The sequence below is a fragment of the Leuciscus leuciscus genome (assembly GCF_965113295.1).
Source record: "Leuciscus leuciscus genome assembly, chromosome: 10".
NCBI classification, from domain to species: domain Eukaryota; kingdom Metazoa; phylum Chordata; class Actinopteri; order Cypriniformes; family Leuciscidae; genus Leuciscus; species Leuciscus leuciscus.
The window spans coordinates 7,076,383-7,096,684 of record NC_138734.1 but is presented as its reverse complement, the minus strand read 5'-3'; the positions used below and the strand labels follow the sequence as shown (position 1 = coordinate 7,096,684).

The 20,302-nt window shown below is 39.7% G+C and overlaps 2 protein-coding genes across 4 annotated transcripts; both read right to left on the bottom strand.

Moving 5' to 3' along the window:
• Positions 1 to 60: 60 nt before the first annotated feature.
• Positions 61 to 10,567, bottom strand: spred3 (sprouty related EVH1 domain containing 3). Of its 3 annotated transcripts, none has more exons than XM_082181630.1 (6): positions 10,441 to 10,565; positions 5,889 to 6,054; positions 5,580 to 5,748; positions 5,277 to 5,338; positions 4,058 to 4,219; positions 62 to 3,512 (listed from the first exon to the last, which is right to left on the bottom strand). In XM_082181630.1, the coding sequence occupies exons 1-6, from the start codon at positions 10,548 to 10,550 to the stop codon at positions 2,544 to 2,546; spliced, it is 1,638 nt and encodes a 545-aa protein (XP_082037756.1). In that variant the 5' UTR covers positions 10,551 to 10,565; the 3' UTR covers positions 62 to 2,543. The 3 variants fall into 3 exon arrangements, with proteins under 3 accessions (XP_082037758.1, XP_082037756.1, XP_082037757.1); XM_082181631.1 differs by having other exon boundaries at positions 63 to 3,512; positions 10,239 to 10,567; XM_082181632.1 differs by lacking the exon at positions 10,441 to 10,565 and having other exon boundaries at positions 61 to 3,512; positions 4,058 to 4,229; positions 5,889 to 6,025.
• Positions 10,568 to 14,025: 3,458 nt separating this feature from the next.
• On the bottom strand, positions 14,026 to 18,832 carry psmd8 (proteasome 26S subunit, non-ATPase 8). Its single transcript, XM_082181434.1, has 7 exons — positions 18,674 to 18,832; positions 18,069 to 18,141; positions 17,858 to 17,960; positions 17,061 to 17,226; positions 16,869 to 16,969; positions 16,665 to 16,776; positions 14,026 to 14,831 (listed from the first exon to the last, which is right to left on the bottom strand). Exons 1-7 carry the CDS (start codon positions 18,782 to 18,784, stop codon positions 14,694 to 14,696), a joined length of 804 nt encoding a protein of 267 aa, XP_082037560.1. The 5' UTR covers positions 18,785 to 18,832; the 3' UTR covers positions 14,026 to 14,693.
• Positions 18,833 to 20,302: the final 1,470 nt, after the last annotated feature.

The window sequence follows — 20,302 nt, the reverse complement described above, 5'->3', positions numbered from 1 at the left end:
TACATACACACGCACATTATATATTTACAAACTTTTATGCTAGATGCGATTAATCGATTTGACAGCACTAATATATATCCATATATATTTATATATATATATATATATATTAATTGTCATGAAAATATTCTATTGATAGTCTTAGTTTTCTTTATGCAGAATATAATTTCTTAAATTTTTCTGTTGATTTTGGGGCAAAATATGACCTGGACAGTTCTTCCTGAAATCCGTCCTAATCCAAGGAGCACAATTCACTATTGCTGCCTTTTGCTGTAACACACCACACTGATGATGTGGTTATGAGTGAATGCTGTATTATGCCATCCCAGAATTAGTGTACTAATGCACATAAACACATGTAAACACGATTCAGAGTGCAAACTTTTCATTAAAATATAGAGTTAGGGTTTAATTAATGATACAAACCCACGATATGTAACACCTCAAAGCAGCAAATTGGCACAAAGTCAGAGAAGTAAGACAGCACAGAAAATAAAAACCCGTCTCCAAAAATAAATAAAGAATTAGAATAAATATCTCAATAAATATATAAACAGGTAATATTTTCCATTGATTACTTTTCAAACTAATAGACACATACATGTTAAAATATGCACATTGGCAGAAATAAACAACCCGAAAAAAGAAAATGAGTATTTAGGTACATCGTTACTTAGAAATTATAGGTTATTGGTTAAATAAATCAAAAGGCACATTTATTAATAGGATGTATGACTAGGGCCCTCAAGGGTGGTCTCATCTCTCAAAGTTCTCTTTTTTCCAGTGCTATTTTTGGGTCTTTTTGTGTTTCTCTACTATTCTGCCCATAAAGAGTGAGTGAGTGAGTGTGTGTGAGTGAGTGCAAGAGAATGTTTCACGTCTTTGAAAATGGATTGAAATGAGTCCAAATGGACAATGATATGCAATGCATGTTTGTAGATTGAATGGTCCAGTGGTTCATCCTGCTGTAAAAACCCTTTCTTTTAAAGTGACTCTAATGAGCAGTTAATACAACATTGATTCCTACGTAACTTGGAGAAACCTCTTGGAATTGGACATTATTTCTCCCCCATCACCGATGTCATAATTTAGTCATTGTCCAAAATTGACTACAGGGCTGTGTCTGATTCCCTAACTCCTCATGACTAGCAGCGAGGTAAGACAAGTTTAGGGGAGTTGAAATAGCAGCTTTGAGATAATTTAAAGCAATGTTTCTTAACACTTCGAGGTCCAAACCGTTACGCCGGTCAGCGTTGGAACTGATTGGTCTAAAATCTTTATATTTCTCACTTTAACAACGGGCTTTAACCAGGCAACACGTTTTCAGTGTCAAGTAATTTGTCTGTCCACAGTGAAGATGAAAATATCCTGTAACACAATCACAGCCAATCAAAACACATTTTATGCTTTTGGACCAATGGGATTTTACTGTGGGCGGGGCTAACTGGAACAACACAGACAAAATTGCACTGGTCAGGACATGTGAGGTGCAGTATAACCCATTATAGTTAATGATTGAGTACTTCTCTTGTTGCCATACTAACAGATAAAGTTCAAGTGTTGTGTCACACACAACAGTCCTTTTCTCTTTTAGTCGTTACTTCTGACTAATAATAACTAATTTGCACTGTATTTTTGGAGGTGTGTACAACAACATTTCAAGGCCTCGGTTTACATCTGCTGTGCAAATGTTTCAGGACTAGATTATCTCTCAACTTTTTTGGTCTATCCTTTAAATATAGGCAAGATTCTCAGTTGTTGGCCAGTTAAACACAACTATACTCTTAACAGAAGAATGAGCATGTATGTGTCCATATGTGGTGAAAGTGGTGGTTTTGGTGAAACTGCCCTCGATCAGACCGTTCACGTTCCCTGTCCTCGAACAACTAAAAGTGGTACAACATCAAAATGTTCTCCTTCACAAATATGTTCTGGCCGAACGTGCGTGAAAAACCTACCGCAAAGACCATATACAAAACCTCACCACAGCACACAGCCCCCAAAATAAGTCTCTTTCTCCATTTGCCTTACTCTCCTCTGGACATTGAGGTAAAACTCATCAACTTAGAGGTACGAGGGGAGTGTATTTGTTAAATCAATTGCCAAAAAAAAAAATTCTTTCAGTAGTTCAAGTAAAATAAGATACTCAAAATAGGTCTGATAACATTATCTATAAACATTTTTTCATCTCATATTTTCTCCCTAAATAAAAAAAAAAACAGAACCCAGGAGAAAAGAAAACGAACAAATGTTTACACGTCACTGAACCCCATTCACTCCCCACCTCCCGGAGACGACCCCTGACCCCAACGACCAGCAAATCAGAGAGCAACCTCCCCGAACCCATGCACCCACCGCCGGTACGAGCGAGAAGGGTCCGAGCGCAGAATAGAAAGAGCGGAATGCAGCAGACGGCCTCGGTGGGGGCGAGGGGATATTATCGTGAAGGTTTATGTAGGAGATCTGGCTCTACGGCTGTTCCTCCTTGTGCTCCCGTCCCGTCACAATAAGCCCCGCCCACGCGCCCTCCCCCCGCTCAGGCCTCATCGCACGGCCTTGTGCTTCCCTCCGCAGCAGCCGCATCTCTCCCCACAGCGCAGGCATGCGTGCAGGGGCAGGTAGCAGCACATGCAGGGCACGAAAAGAGACAGCACCAGCAGCGCCGTCCAGCGGGCACAGCACAGCGGGTGCGGCCCGCCGCCCATCGAGTCCTCGCACGAGCACGGCTCCCAGAACTCGCCCTCGGAGTCCGACATGCAGTGGTAGAGCAGGCTCTCTGCGCACCACACGCACGTCCACTGGCGCAGGCAGTGTAGCGCGGGGTCCGGGGCGTCCCGGCAGCGGCCCCGTCCGTTCTCGGAGGCGCTGAAGACGGAGCGGCAGTACACGCAGCGGGACGAGCAGGAGGAGGAGCCCTGTGGGCAGGAGCTGTCGTCGTCCGGAGAGATGGCTTCCCCTCCGCCGCCCCCGCGCCTGCGAGTCCGAGAGCGTGGCGTGGCGAGAGAGGCGTGGATGCAGCAGGGAGAGGGCGAGCCTTTACCCGTCTCCTGAGGGGAGCCGCTGGCCGACGACACCCCCGGCACGGCGTTGGGCATGCAGGTGGGCGAAGAGTTGCACTGAGAACCTTTGGTGTCCAGCATGACGGTGACCTCGCAGCCTGTGGTGCCCACGCCGGCCAGCTCTTTCTCGAAGCGCACCACGCACAGCTCGGTCTTGTCCTGGCTGCCGCTCACCACCACGCCCCCCGTCAGCCCTCCCACCTTGGTCCGTGTGGCACCGGCGCGTCGGTAGTCCTCGTAGCCGCGTGTTCCCCACAGGTCCTTGCAGGGGTCCAGGCTGCGGAGGTCCCCTTCCTCCAGCAGGGAGATCGTGGGCGAGAGCGGGGAGAGGGGAGAGGAGGCAGGGGGCGCTGTGGGGGGGGTCGGGGGGGCTGGAGGCGGCGGAGGGGGTGCCGGAGGGTTCAACACGGCTGTAACTTGGGTGAGCTGGTGCTGGGCGGGTCGGGTATGGATCTGCGGTGAGAGAAGAGTGAGGACTGAATGTAACTCTGCATTTGTCTGGATCAAATCATTCATTCAAAAATACAATAAGAACGCAGCTCATTCATACATGACTTAAATACACCAATTCGCATCATTTCTGAATTAAATTTCATTTTAATATTAAAGTGAAAAATCTAGGGGTTGATACAACTGTCCTGTGGTGTGTGACCAAAATATAACGTGGTGCAACATTCAGTATGGGTACATTCACGTGTGTTAAAATGTTATTACTTTAAATTGACGGTTGCACCGTGTGAAATTTCTAGAGTCATTAAATATACACCTTTTTTTTGTAAATGGTATTAAAGTTTTTTAAAACCATGACATCGACATGAATAAATATTTCTAAGAACTTGGCATGTGTGTTTAAAAAATATTTTTAATTAAAAAAAATCCCCCCTCCCCCTCCCCTCCCCTCCCTTCCCTTTCCTTTCCATCATGGGAACACCGTTGACCAATGGTGGAACTTGCTGGAATCAACTGGAATCAACTTTCAAGCAATGTGAACCCTTTACCTGGGCCGGGGTCTGTGTCGTGACGACGTGACCTGTCCCGTACGCGAACTCCTCTGTGGAGCGCACAAAACAGGTGGAGGAGGACTCGCTGGTCACAATGGTAATGGGTTTGGGCAGCATCTCTTTTCTGCTGTTGGACGACGACTCACTCCCTGTATGAGACTGAGACAGACTGCAAGTCATCAAACATGCAGAACCACCTAATGCTAAAGCCGACAGGATGTACACAAGATGGAGGAAATACGGTGTAGAGATGACTGGTGTAGTTTGGATCACCTTGTATTATGAATGAATCGTTCAATCATGACTCTGCTTTGACTTTATGTAAAACTGTTCGGTGCAAAAAGTGACCAAGTTGCTAAATAATTAGCAAGATTATAGATAGGAAATGGTAGAGTGATTTATTACATTTTGAATAATATTGATGATTACAAAGACAATTTTCTTTGGAATAACATGCACTGATAAATCGTGCATAACAAATCCAGGAACATACAGTATATTAACTTTCCCTGCCATTGACGGAAATTTCTGGCTTTCCATGTTTTCACTTTTAAACAGTAGGGGGCACTATTACGAATCTTCTGAAAGAGAACTGAATCTCATGATCAAAACACAGGCAAGAAGAAGCAGAAACAAGCAATTATATGCATATGTAAAATAATGTGATCATCAACATTAATCTGCATATAAATCAAAACTGCCAAACGTTACTGAATGAAATATCGACTCAGGATGAGCTATAGGACTGTGAAGATTTGGGGGTGTTGATAGACTCGATCTACTCCATCTATGTTTTGATCATCATTCTGAATCCCAGTCTTTGACAAAAAACTTATTTCCTCAGCTTTTTGCTCAAAAAGTTGCTTTTTTTTATTAAACTTAGAATATCTTAAAAACTAGAATAAAAGCAGAGGCTCTACTTTTTCTTTTGATATATTGCATGTTCAGATATTCATACAACAAAATATTCTGGAGGCCATGAAGTTTTTGTGAAAATGATCAAAAATGCTGCCGGTGGCTGGCAATTATTATTATTATTTTTTACGATGGCGGAGAAAGAGTTAAGAAAATAAATAGGGTAAATTTTGGTTTTACTGACTTCAATGTCTATGACGACTTTACAGGGATCTAGGCACGAAAAGTACTGTAAAATCTCAGATAGACGCGAAGATGAACCAGATACTCTGAAGCACTTTGACGTGATAAAAACACTCACTGCTTGACCATCATCCTCGGTGTCGCCCTCTTCAGGAGTCGAGGAGGATGGCGAGTCGGATCCTGCAGGAAAATGTTAAAAATGAACAAACAAAAAAAATGTCAAGAAAGAAAATAGGATCATCTAAAACACATTAGACATTTGCACTATCCTTTCATGGCATCGTCTTCTCTGGACTGGTACATTTAGCGGACATAACAACAGGGTTACTAGGTATTAAAACTGACTGACACATACTCAATGTAAACTACATTCATTTCTTTGGCTCCAGCTTCCTGTTCTCTATCTTTTGCTGCTCTGTACCTCTGTCCAGCTTATCAAGGACACTTTGAAGCCCCCTCTCGAAGGAGATGGCATCAGCTGGACTCTGGAAGGTCAGACCAAACTTCCTCTCCTCCACACGCCAGTGATGGAAGATGGGGTTCACCTTGTTGTAGACCAGACCCTTTTGAATGGCGCATTCCAGCACAGGCTACATGAAGAAAGAGAGGCGGGTCACTTGCGGGCCACTCGTGAGGGTGACTACTAAATTGCTACAACTACCGGGACTGTCAGGCTGAGGGAACATCAGTGCACTCAAAGACAGGCATGAACACACACGCACACACTCACTGCTCGATCGCGTAGCCGTTCTCCACGTATGACGTACTCTCTCCGCCCACGACCTTCAGAGCTCCGCCCCTTACAAATGATCACGTGACTGAGGCCGCCACCTCCAAGGGGCACCCAGCCACCACTAGAATCGTCACGTGTCATCACCACCGCTCGGACACGCACACTGTTAGGGGAGTAAAAGGAGTGAGTGCACTAGCCAGCTGAGCACAAACACCCACACACACAGACACACACACACAGACTTTTAGACAAAGGCCGTTAAAGAAGAAAACACAACCATCAGTATAACATATGGAAATATCCTTAAAATAAAGGTAAATGGCAAATAACAGAGAAAAGACACTGCGTTACAGAGACACAGTGTAAAGATGTGTAAAGGAAGTAACATTATTAGCCTGCAATAAAGCTACAATATGTAATTTTTTCCGCCGCTAGGGGTCTCTAACCTCTTACAATAACAAACGACGCATAAGCGGAATTATGGAACTTGTCATCATGCCGAAGGATCTAATAATGTTTATGGATGAGTGAATACATTGATGTTTTTAACGTGACTGAGGTATGAAGCAGGTCGCGAGTGCTAATGAGAGACATCAGCGCCACACGCGAGTCCCGCGGATATAAAGGAATAAGGACATTTAATTCTACCGAACTACCCGCAAGTGCTGAATTACTACTCACACAGGTCAGTTTATTATACGAATGAAACTTGTGAGGTAACGCAGCGCTGTTTCACTTGGTCTGCACTATCACACTAAACTGCATTTGAGTGTGTTGAAAGTTATAATGTTATTCTATGTGTTAGTTCATCTGTATGAGACTAGCAGTAAGCTAGATCAACATTAGAATAACATACTGATCATATTCTAACATTTCATCATGTTGAGCTAAATAACATTGATTCGTTTTAAGTACATTTGCTCACCTGTCTAATAAAGTACATGCAAGAGCGGCGTCTCTGTCAAGTCAAAGTTAGTCGTGGACGTGGAGCTCTCGGCATCTCGAAAACGCCACCCTGATATTGATCCTCGTTTTAGTTCTCCTTTTGTCCCAAAGTCTGCTTGCCATGGTCCATAATGTTTAAACGAAACAACAACAGCGTGAGCGTGCCGCTAGACGTAACGCAGTTGTCCACGTCTGTCGCCATGGTTACTATGTCAGTATGAGCGCCGGAAACCAGGGATAACGCGGATATTACGTCATTGACAGGCGACAAGTGAACAGGGACGAGCCATTATATAAAATTGTTAAATCTTTGGGAACTTTTGGGATATTGTAAGTACACTGCAGGAAATATATCACACTGTGCAAGTGATTTTTGGATAATTTATTACAAAAATCTTACATATTGTAGCTTTAAATTAGCGTTCGTCAAAATTTTATTACATTAAAAATTTAATTATTATTCATTCGTTAAAATTGTCGTTCATAACCCATTTTGCTTCTGTAATGTTTCTGGATGCATTCCCAAGCGAAACTGAATAGTCAGTGAGAAAAAAAAGGCAAGGTGGGACACTGGATTTTATCCAGTTGAAGATTATTGGATCATGAAAAGTAGATGTTAAAGTGGTTGGACATCATCGGAAGAAAGGCTGTTTCAGACAATGAGCAAGTTATTACATTTTAAAGAAAAGATACAAAGACAAACATATTAATATTAGAAAGCACTAATGAATTGGCGGAAATTTCCCAGGTACTTAGTAGTGAAAATGCCTTGAACACAATCCTCCTTTTTTTTCAACGTGGAAAAATTCAAGCCAGCCAATTGCAGCCAGTTTGGGGCTAGAAAACAGGTTTTGGGAGGGATCTTTTGCCTACAATGGACCCTTTTAACAAACTGTGATGGTGCGTTTTAACGGTCAATAGCATCGTAAATCTGCAACGTTTTTTATATTTATATTTTATTTATATATTTTTTAAAAAGGATGTACATTTATAACACTATACTTTGTATTGTATTACCTTTGCATCAAATTACAGAAAAACTAGTTAACGCTGCAGTGAGGGTGTAACTGATACAGCGGCTGTGGTAAAATTTCAGTAAAATTACATCCTTCTCTCTTCTGACTGCCGTTATCAATCTCTCTCTATTTTCCTCCTCCTATTGAAAGTTGGGAAAACACTATTGTGGAGTTTTTCTTTCGCAATTTGAGCAAATGGGAACACAAAAATACATTTAATGTAGTCTCTCATTCACCGCTATAGAAATGTACCCAACTATGACGACTTGCGCTTCTGAGAAACCCGTAAATGTGAAAAGGGTCAATATGGTTCATGTGATGGTCACAGCTGGCAGAAGACACATGACTGAAGGAGAGGATGAAACATGTTAGGCTCTTTTCCCTGCCCACGCCATGATGATGTTCGTCCAAATCATCAGTCATTTCAGAGGTGGTTATTACAATTTGATCAAATATTTTGAAGACGTTTGAATTAATGTGTACTTATGAGTACTTAAAATCAGTCAGAGCTGGAAATGTATCTTCATATTTACAGGTAAAGCTTCATATTATGGGTAGACTACTTTCTTTGACCCCCTCAACATCTTATTTTGATGCCCTTCAGGGGGGATCAAGCCTTCTTTGGGAGGAACCTTAATTCGCACCCTGCTTATGAGTGGTCCACAGAGCCATAACATACATTAAACGTGTAGGGGCAATTTTTATGTTGATGTTAAAGGTGCTGTAATTGATTGTATCCCTTTTGACAACATCTGCCAGATTTAGCCACTAATTAGACACGTCCCTTCTCCCGCCCAAAAGATATGTCAGCAAAGCAAACCCGAACTTTCTATGGATTGACAGGACGAGATTTCGTTTCTGATTGGCTAAAAAAGGGCGGGCCGCTCCCCCGACTAGTTTTGCGATGAAAGAGACAGGTGTGATTTGTCAAGACACCCATTTCAGTGATATCTGTCAGGTAAAAATGCATTTTATGTGTGGTATAAAAAAAAAAGTGTGGTCCTTTAAAATCATGGAGGCTACTGTAAGTACTATGACGCGGGGATACAGGTGAATTTTGAATGATTTCTTGAGACAAGATGGTGTGGTATGGTGGCGAGGACTGATTTATTGTGTTAAATGGAATGAATAATCTTAAATCACACCGTCATGTGTGCTTTTGTGTATTCCATAAACTATAGGTTCAGTCTAGAATATATAAACAGTGAAGCACGATTATAACAATGGGAGGAAACAGCGCGATTTTTTAATGGACGGTCACGTGGGCGAGGAAAATCTAATCACACTTTCCGCGCGCACACGGAACAAGCGTTTACAGCCATCGCTCATTTCTGTAGAAAAGTCCTTAATATAGCCATTCTACATTCACAATGACACCAATATAAAACAACAAAGGACATAATGGCTCCATATGTTAATATGAGGGAGTAGCACAAAGAAAGAAACCGTAAATAAATGAATGGCCTGAGGGGAATGAAATGTGTGGAGATGATGAGGGAGAGGGTGGGAGATGAAGAGTTATATTCCTCCCTGAGATGTATCAATGAACGCGCCCATTCGCCATAAAGGCCCTCGTAGCGGTTTTCCAGTCCGACAAGCTCCATTACAATAAACGCTATGAAATCACATCCATTTTGATTCAGAGCCTCATTTGTATTATTTTGAACGGTTTCCGTTATTATAAGCCATTGCACCGTCATATCGTCCGATCAACACGCGTTCACGCGCACTCATTCGTTCATCCCGCTGTTTTATGAATGAATAAAACTACATATATGCTACAGCACAGCGAATTCAATGGGCAGATGAGTGGGTGAAAGGAGGATATGGACAAGAAGAAGAAGAAGAAGAAGAAGAGAAGCGCTGGGGGGAGGGGGAGACATGAAGAGGAGGAGGGGGGTGAGAGAAAAATCACATTTCATTCATAAAGTTTGGCTTTAAAAATCATAATGAAACTCGAGACGCGTTGATAAAAGCATCCCTCCGCGCCTCCATCCCGCCAATGTGTTCCCGACGCCAGAAAACTCGCCATAATTCGTCGATTTTTTAACGACACGTTTTATAATTCATGGATGTATTTGGTGGTTATACGTGGAGCCTCCTCACACACCATCCTCGAGACAAAAAGCCGTCTCTTACTGCACCCTATCCGCGGCATTGAAGGCGTTTTATATAGTGCACTTCAGATAAGGCCCATTCATTGGCGATATTCATCAAATGTTGGATGTATATGGAGAATATGGTGTACAGTGTTGATAGCCATAGCTGCGTAATAGTGTTTATGAGCATCTAACATCAGATGGTCTCGCGTGAGCATCTTACAGTCCATTAGAGGTGCTGCAAATCAATCAGTCTGTTCTGGTCAAATAAAAATGCATGGACTTACTCGCCCTCCATGGCTCGGTGTTGCCCGCCGCTTCGAGCTGGCTGCCCCCCGGTCTCTCGTCTTTTTTATTCCCCTTCTTACCGAACACACACACTCGCGCGCGCGTGCGTTCTCACACTCATACACACACTCACACACGCGCGCGCGCGTTCTCACACTCTCGCTCACATACGCACGCACACACAGTCTCTCTTTCACTCACTCCTTGTGCTCGCGGCTGCTCTCATTTTCTTGTCTTTCTCTGTCCACCTTCATATGGTTTCGGATGGGCTCGAGGATGCAGCAGCCATTTTCCACCGGCAGCATCATCATCGTCCTCCCTCTCTCGCTCCCTCCCTCCTTCGCTCGCTCTCTCTCTCTCTCTCTCTCTCTCTCTCTCAATCACTCCCTCCCTGTTTCACTCTCTCTCTCTCTCTCTCTCTCTCTCTCTCTCTCTCTCTCTCTCTCTCTCTCTCTCCACCTGTCTACAGCAGTTCTCACACACTCATATTAAACACACTCGTGGATGGACACAGTGTCCCCGAATGGGAGCTGCACCGGTCCAGTTTTGTTGCTGTCAGGACATTTGGAGCGATATATGGCTTTAAAAATGTCCATGTGCTCAAGCAATCACCATTGTTAAATCGGAAAAGAGAGTGACTATTAATGTTAGAAAGATAAATGTTTAAAAAAAAAAAAATCAATAGTAACATTGTGAATAGTGCACAAACTCAGTTAATATAGTGCAGAGCCTCAGTACCTTGGACAGCACTCATACAGCTCTATACGCCATGACAGAATTCACAGCAGCGAGTCTCCATTCATCTCCAACTCCCCATTCATGTTCACTGATAGCCCACCATTGATAAACAGCCACGCCAGCGTCGAGCCTTTATTACTCAAATAAACAGTCCGTCTCGCTCTCTTTCAACAATTTGGGAAAAGTACATTAAGCTACAGCACGGTAGAGCTTAAACAATACATGTTTGCTATATTAAAAGTCATCAATTGAACAATGAATGTTTGCGCGCGAATTTAATTGCGCGGTTTAATTCAAATATGTGCCCGTTTAAAAAAAAACTGTCTAAAGAACAACGGAAAACGCCATGTGGAAACTTTAATAATCTAGTAGTGAATATTTAGATTAGATGTTTTTGTTTCATAATTCGTTCAAACTTGTTCAATTAGTCTTATATTATATTATTCTTCTGTAACATCTGTTCCTTTTTAATTTATTAGAACAATACAAAAATGTACACATTTACACAAAAATGCCAGTGTAGGCTATATAACATCCATTCATTAATCAAAAAGTATAACAATATTACAAGTTCTCGTTGCTTTTAATTGACAATGTTCTCCAAAAACGAGCTGTAGTCCTTGGTCTCCTGGAGAAAAAAAATCTATGAAATTTGGCTTGGACCCTGAACATTTCTTCTTGAGTTATATATATATATATATATATATATATATATATATAAAGTTGTACAAGAAAAATAACTTATTTTAGTTTCATTGGAATAATACATTTATCAAAATGATTCATCTTGAATATAATATCTGTTTTCCATCCAATACAATTTTACATATCCTAAATCTGTTTTTACACAATTACAAAAACGATGGACAATAGATTATTTTTCTGTAGGACAAAATCACAGAAATAATCAATTATCAACAATTAACTCTTTCAGCTGGATATATCCCTTTGATTAGATTTAGAATGTATGGAATTCATAAAATAATGTGATAATATTCCAGTCCCGAAGACTCAAAGGTTTTGAGTCAAAACTCCAGCATTGGTTTTGTATGTTGGTTTTAAACTCGTAGTTCAACGTTTTATATGTTGTAATTGTTTAGCCAAAACAGAATATGATTTGATATATTACGAAAGTGAAGATGTTTGAACTTTTTATACAAAACTATTGCTGGAAAAATTACTTCTGATTCAAAACCTTCTAGTTTCTGGGACATACTGTCCACATGACCCATGTGACAACTGACCCCCTTTCTCCTCTAAAATACTTAAATCTGTACAGTATCATGAACAGTATGATAGGAGAGTTGCCCAGACCAACATGTCGGCTGCTGCATTCACAATAACATGTTGTTAAATTAAAACCTTCGAGAGAGGAAGGGCCCTCAACAGGATCCAAGAGAGGAAAGGTTAAAGTCTGTGCTAACAAGGGCAGATCTTTTATTAGACAGCACACATTGTACCTGAAATGCTGAGGGAAATTGCGTCTACAACCAAAAAGACACCAGCTTGGGTACCAGTCCAGCTCCACGTAAAGCCAACGTGCTGAAGTGCAAGAAAACATGCGACAGACCTCAGCAAACTCAAGAGGGTGAAAATAAGGGCACGCAAGGAAGTAATAAAGGAAATAAAAAAATAAAAAAATTACTCTCCTCAAATTGACTATGCTCTGTCTATTGCTCTTGTGTCTTGAAATGCAATGCAAAATGAGTCTAAAACTGAAGTCTATTCAGTTTGCTCAACTATCATGACAATGCCACAATAAAAAATTAAAAAAGAATCCTATTAATGGACTTTTTCTGTTTTTGTCATTCTTAAATATAAAGGTTTACATTTATTTTTTTTTATTTTTTTTTGCAGTGAAGCCAAGAAAAAACATTTGGGGTTTCAGTTCTTAAAACCATTTTTCTTGGAGTGAAGAACATTTAAAAAATCTAAGAATTATTTTCCACAATAAAGAACCTTTTATTGAAATGGAAAGTTTCCATGAATGTTAAAGGTTCTTCGTGGAACCATCAATGCCAATAAAGAACCTTTATTTTTAAGAGTCTGGTTAAATATTACCCAGATATTAGTTTTTGCATTAGATGTCTCCTGGTTTTCTTTTATAGAATTGAATAAAACAAGAGGCTCGTTCTTATTGTCAAAAGAAGCTTCCCAACAATCACCCCAGCAGAACGACAGTAGAGAGAGATTGTGAAAGCTCAGGCCCCGGGGATCTGACACCCTCTGCCCTCAACTGTAGGATCTAAACTGGTTGATGTTCCTCCCTCACGTGAAAGTGGAAAACCAGCATGAAGGACGAAAGGCAAGACCACAGAGAACATAACCACTGCAGACACTTACAATCCTGACCCACACCAAAGCCACCAACACATCATCTAGAATCTGCCACTGTGGTCCACACTGGGAGAAGCACATTTATACTCTAGATAAATAAATCTGATAGTCTTGCATGCAGCACAACTGCATTTGCTGGCCTTCACAGACACCAGTGATGGTTTTTATTGGAAAAGTCAATGTGGCGATACCTCTGCTTGACACTATGAATCCATGGACCATTCATCTTGAGAACCACCTAATGACTGAGCCAATCTCAATTCTCAGCTATGCTCCACCATAGTCCTTCGATTCTTAAAAAAGGCCTAGAGAAACACACCCTGATTATGTGCCAAGCCCAAGGCAAATCAGAATGAAACTGAAATTAGAGAATGAAACAAACACAAGCACATCCTGAAGGGCCCTGAATATATATATTCAGAAAACCCAACAGCCTCAACATCATATGCATGTTAAAGTGTATCTTAATGTTGGTTGTTTAGCCTGAACATGAACATCGTATGCATCCATTGCAAACAGTGGCTTCCTCTTCTGTGATTGTTCAGACAACATATTTTTGATTTAGAAGACTTACCTCCGATTTATTTTTCATTTTTTACATCTGAGACAAATACACTAACATGTTTCACAGTAGTTCCTGCATCTAATTAGCACAATATAAATGACAACATGCTACTCATTCAGTGCTTCAGAAGACATTTTATAAAAGAGTCACACAAAAAAACATTTTATTTATCAGAATTGTCAATGCCTCCTGACAATTTAGGGGAGGGATCATCCCATTACAGGACAAAAAAAAAAGCATAACCAATTACAAAACATCTGCAAACTTTTAACTGCAATCATCACGCTGTTGCTAGGATACATGGCCAGGGCAAAAGAGTATAATAATTCAATGAACACTCCTAGGGCAACAATGAATAAGCACTGAAGTTTAGCTGCTGCCGACAACATCCATCTCAGGCATGCCAGCCAGACCCACTTCTCTTCACAAACTCACTCTTGATAAAAACCATCAGATCTTGCTGAGAGGAACAACATGTGAATATTCAAAACAGGACAGATTAAATGTTTATCCCAACCCGCCTCCAAAAAAAAAAAAACCTTTTGAGATCCAGTCATTAGATAAGAAATGGTTCCTGAAAACAGATGACACACCCACCAGACAATCATACAGAGAGATCCTGACACCGGTAGATATTGATATTGAAGTGTAGGTCAAAGCGTTCTGGTCTCATCCTCTGAGAGCCATTCTTAGCGGCTGTGTCATCCAGTGTCTGAACTGAGTACAGATACAGGGCTACTGTACAACGGTTTTATTTGGATAAACAAATGTGAACCTTTATGTATACAGGTGTCTAAATGCTGCCAGATCCGCACTACACAATCATTTCCAGCTGCCTTGCATACTCGATGACTTGTTGGGCCAGTTCTGTGGAGGGGATGTTCACTTCCTCTGTCTTTTGGTGCTGGGTACTGAACGAGTAGTATCCATCAGGACTCTGGGTCCATCCTCTCTGCAGAGCACAAAAAGCATATTAATATCTATTCATCAAATAACACTAAGATTAAACAATAGAGTATGTGCGATTATTGATTAATCATCTTATCTAATATGCAATTACTGCAATAACTGTGCATTAAGTTTCAAATTTTGTGCAATGAAAGTGCTTAACATTTCTTCCATTATATGCGTGATAGTGGAGTCAAGCCCCATTCACACCGCTAGCGACAAAGCAACATGATCCCATTCATTTTCAAAGGAGCGCTGGCGACAGTGACCGTTGGCGTGTCAAGCGACGGGAGTCAGTTTGACAGTTTACTGACAGTTTGGGGAGACCCTATCACGAGGGAGGACCCGATTTGTAATAACCCGATTTCACTGTTTTATATGATTTGACTGTAATCACATACATTGATATAATAAAATGATGCTTGGAAAAGAATCACACTATATAAATGAACAGATTAGCACTGCTGCAGTTCGTTTTACAGATTCTCCTGCATTCTGTTGATTATTAGGGACAAGAAAATGTATTACTTTTATGATTAGTCATTTTGAACATTATGAGCGATTTTAATTCGTCGATTGATCGATCGTTAATCTAGTTAATGACTTGTGCACTACTTTAATGCACTGAGCACCGCTGGAACACTCTCCAACAGCAGAATGCTACTTATTTTTATTTAAAATTATTTTAAGTCTAATTCCTAATCAAATAATGATATCTTAGTTTTATATTTAATTTTTTTTTTAAAGTCGCTGGCAGTGTGAACGGGGAACATAATCCAGGGAGTAAAGAATATAAAACAAATTGTTATAAAGTACACAAGATAAGTCCTCCTTCACAAGAAATAAGGGTTTGTGGATTTAATGTATTATATTAAAAATAATTGATAAATAAATGTTAAATGATTAATTTCCAAAGCATTAAAGTAAATAATATGGGCCTGTTTTATAACCATTTTTATTATTATATTATATACAATTCCAAGTAAAATATAATGCATTAGACTTGTGGTGTGTTCACACTAGTAGTTCGATTCGCTTGATCCAGACCAAAAAACAACCACATTTAGTCCTGGTCAAATTAGCGTTTACATTGGCATTTTTAACATCAAACTTAAATATACTGCACCTAAAGACATAGGGTTATATTCATAACCTGATTGGTCGGCTTTTATTGCGTATATTTTGTGACGGAACTTCCAAACATCCAAAACAATGCTGTGTTCAGGGCTAAATGCACTTGTTGCATGTGCATAGCCTACATATGATGGTATTTTGATCGTGAAGAGCTAATAAAATGTGTAACGAAGTCAAAACAACAGCAGGTCACACACACACACGAAGATCTGCTGCGAGGAGACGTGGTTCTGGCGCCTGTACCGAACTGTGATGGGCAACATCACGACTATGACCAGAAAAAAACAGGTATGTTGAGCATTCTGTCCTTTTTAGGGTCGCATCTTGTGACATCATGTCCTGTTTTTGAATAGCTTACATGTCTTTGGTCCGTGATTCGTTTATATTTCATTCGAACCGCACCAGAGTTCGTTTGGAAGCAGACCGAGACCCATCTTTTCAGGGTCTCAATCCGCTTGTTTGGTGCGCACCAGGGTTCAGCCGGCAGAGTTCACACGTTCAAATGGACCGCACTAACAGAGCGATCACACCATAGTTTGTTTTAATCAAACCAAACATGCCAAGTGTCAACACACCCTTAATGTAAGTGACAAACCAAACAGAATTAAATCGTTAATTGTAATTATTTGTATGACAATAAATTCTCAGCACAAAATTCATGATCGTGACACGTCAACATTTGACAAACACATTGAACACTTACTTTCTTCGCATATTCAGTCATCTTTTTTGGGGAGGAAAAGAAAAGCACCCGCGTGGCCTCATTGAACTGAATCTGTTCATATGCTTTCTCTATACAACCCGCAATCTCATCTCTACAAACAAAACACAACATATTCAAATGACCAAACGATCCAAAACATGGTTCATCACCAACATTTAGCTATTAAGACTAAGAAAACCCTACCGAATGGTATCAAGAAGAATGTCAATGAAGAAGGTGTAGCTCTCAGCAGGGATGTTTCCTTTGGCAAGGAAGACCTTGTTGTAACTGCCTTCCATCAGATACTGAAATGAAGAAGCAAAAAAGTAGGAAACAAACAAAACAGACATTGACAAATACATTCAATATAAGTGACGAGTAAAAAGTGTCCCACACCTGCTCTAATGAAACTGGGTGTCTGATGTAGACATTGGTCTGGATGTCTTTTGCGCTCAATCTTTCCAGCTCTGTGTGGAACTCAGACACTCTGTTCTGAGAGAGCAGGAAGAGCAAGTTGAGACCCAGTAACTGGTGCCTGTAGGCCGACTCGGGCAGCTCCTCCCTGTGACATTGAAGAAGAGAGGAAAGTGTAACCGGAGCAAACAAAAAGCCAGCAAAACAGCTGAAACTGATTATTACAATTTTAATTGTCCTATAATTTGCTTTCCCTCAAGCAATCCTAGGTGTATATGACTTTCTTCTTTCAGCTGAACAGTCGGAGTTATATTAAATAATATTCTGGCTCTTCCCAACTTTGTAATGGCATTGAACAGTGCCCAAACTTTTGAAGATCCAAAAAGCATGTTCATCCATCATTAAAGTAAAAGCGATGAGTTTTTGTAAGAAAAATACCGATATCTAAAACTTTATAAACTGTAATCACTATCTCACCTAAACTTACGCTATGCCTACGTCATACATGAGGTCAGAGGTCGCCCCTCAAAAACACACGGCAGTTGCCGGAAGCCAGTGATTATAGTCTATAAAGTTTTAGATATGGATATTTTTCTTACTAAAACCCATCGCTTCACTTCAGAAGGTATTTATTGAAAGAAAAAAGTAATATACACCTAGGATGGCTTGAGGGTTTGTAAATTATGGGATAATTTTCATTACTGGGTGAACTATTCCTTTAAGTAAGTAATAAGTGATCGTGAGCAAATAGAAGATGTAAGACCGAAAAATGTCATTACTTGTAATCAAAGTAATAACACTTAAGCTGAGCCATGTAGCGTTCAAAGGAGGGGATGTCTTTCTTCAGGATGCTCCATAGTGCTCCGATCTCCAAAACATCTCCTGTGAAGGAAAAAAGAAAAGAATAAATATTAATAAATGACTGAAGCAATTAAAATAGATATATAATTTCAGCTAAAAAACAATCGTAAAACCTTCATAAATACTCACTGGCCAGGATAAGTTGCGGTTTAGTTAGTTTGGTCCCAGTAGTCGGTAGAAAGTTCAATTCCAACAGGGATATCTACCAAAATAATAATAATAATAAAATAATCCACCACAACATAATGAGAATAATATAAATTAAACATGGCAGACAAATAATATGAGATTATATTAATATAGGATTAATGACAATATAATAGGAATCATGAGAACTATCAATTGAGAGTCTTTATTTTTCTTCATTATTCAACACGTTAAAAAATAAGTTTCCCGAGGAAATGTAATTTGAAACATAAGTAATAAAAAACATTATATAAAATAATTATCAGTCATTTTGTTTCACTGCTGTATGAATTCGCTGTCTGCTAGCTAACTTGCTACTTTGGCGAGGAACAAACCCAAAGCCACAATACAGCTCACAAAAATGTCAACTGTACTTTATCACATAAATAAACTAAAACACATGCATAACGTGTTTGTCAGTAAGTTGAATGGGAATCGACTGGACCGTTCTAGATAGCAGCACTAGTGCTAACTGCTCATCCCACTACAACCACAGCTCATGTCGGCAGTTTAAGAGTAATGTTACCCTTCCATATCATCGGGCGTACCTTTAGCTTGCTCAGGATCTCGCCACATTTATTAAGATTTGGATTCTTTTTATTCCACTCGGCTTTCAGCGTTTCATACAACCCCGCAGTCTCTTTCAACACAGACGCCATGGTGATTCTGCAAAAAAGTACGACACCGGTCTAACAGAATACGGCAGTACGCTGTCGTAAAGAATGTGGGTGCTACCATGGAAACCAGGAAACGCGGATTTCAGAGGGTGTGAATGAAATTGGGTGATACCATTGAAGTTTGTCTGAAGAATACAGTTCTAGAAATATATAGTTTTCCCTTTTAAAATCTGATAACCTTAACTTAAGTAAATACCTTTATACTGAGGTCTACACCAACTGGCTGCATCACATTACAGAACTGATTGTAACTGATGTGTACTTTGTAAAGAAAAGGTTACACTTTATTTCAGGGAGTCTTTGTTACATTGTAATTAATTATACACTTAAGTACTGAGTGATATTAATAAACAACATGTACTTACTGGGACCCAGGAACAGACTTGTGTCCTCTGTAGTGGATATTATATTTTAGTGAATGTCTGTGACACTTGGATTTAGTTTTTTTTTTCATGTCATTACACTGTTTAGACTGAGCATAAAAAAACGAATGGGATGAAAACATTTTTGACTAAATATATTTTATTAATACGTTATGCTATATCCTCTGTAGTGGACACCAGGACTCGATTGTTTAAAAAAGAAAAAAGACATGAAATGACATGTATAACAATGGGAGATATATATATATATATATATATATATATATATATATATATATATATATATATATATATAACAATGTATAACATGTATAACAATCATTTATTCACCAATTAAATTTTAAGTTTCAGGATTTTGTTTAACCAAACTTTGTTTTAAGATGATTCTGAACGATGTTATGAAAGATATAACTGAATGAATTGATATACCATTTTACTTTATGCATGTAAAATGTGTGTAAAATAGCCATAAATGGGCAGTGCCATTCAATACAATGCATCTATACACTGTATCTAATATGCATATTAATGTGTTCTTGAGGCAACATGTAATGAAAAAAATAAGTGTAATAATGGGAGTAATAATTGGCAACATTTTCCTAATAATATCTAATATTTCATAGGAATATTGATATATCATTTATTTCCCTATTCATTTATTGTGTCTCCCAAAATGCCTAATAAACATGCTTTAAGTCCCGGTGTCTCTACATCGGACATGTATGAAATCAATGCCCTGTTTCGTAACAGAAAGTAATATATTGATTAGAAACACCATAACATTTTCCTGAGATGTTGATTTATGACAAACAAAATGAAAATTAGTCAGATTTTAATGATAATTTCAAAATATTATCATATTTCCATTAGAGTGCTACATTTGATCACTAAATTAATGTCAGTCATTATAAAAGACCAAGGAGAAGTTGTTCCTCCAACATTTGGTCTCTCTTGAAAAGCCCTGCATGTGCTCTTTACAGGACATTAAAACTATGACATATACAGTGTCAGAGAAAATCACTAAAATATAATGTCCACTACAGAGGACAAAAGTCTATTCCTGGGTCCCAGTTAAAGGGATAGTTCACCAAAAATGAAAACGTTGTCATCACTTACT

Bases quoted from the DNA above. Each gene is read 5' to 3' on its own strand.
- psmd8 (XM_082181434.1), bottom strand. From the start codon at position 18,784: ATGGCGTCTGTGTTGAAAGAGACTGCGGGGTTGTATGAAACGCTGAAA. The intron at 18,142-18,673 runs GTACGCCCGATG...TTATTTTGGTAG, and splicing joins AGATCCTGAGCAAGCTAAAG to ATATCCCTGTTGGAATTGAA. The intron at 14,832-16,664 runs GTAAGTGTTCAA...TGTGCTCTGCAG, and splicing joins TGACTGAATATGCGAAGAAA to AGAGGATGGACCCAGAGTCC.
- spred3 (XM_082181630.1), bottom strand. From the start codon at position 10,550: ATGATGATGCTGCCGGTGGAAAATGGCTGCTGCATCCTCGAGCCCATC. The intron at 6,055-10,440 runs GTGAGTGAAAGA...CTCCCCTAACAG, and splicing joins AGCAGCCGCGAGCACAAGGA to TGTGCGTGTCCGAGCGGTGG. The intron at 5,339-5,579 runs GTACAGAGCAGC...ATTTTCCTGCAG, and splicing joins CCTTGATAAGCTGGACAGAG to GATCCGACTCGCCATCCTCC.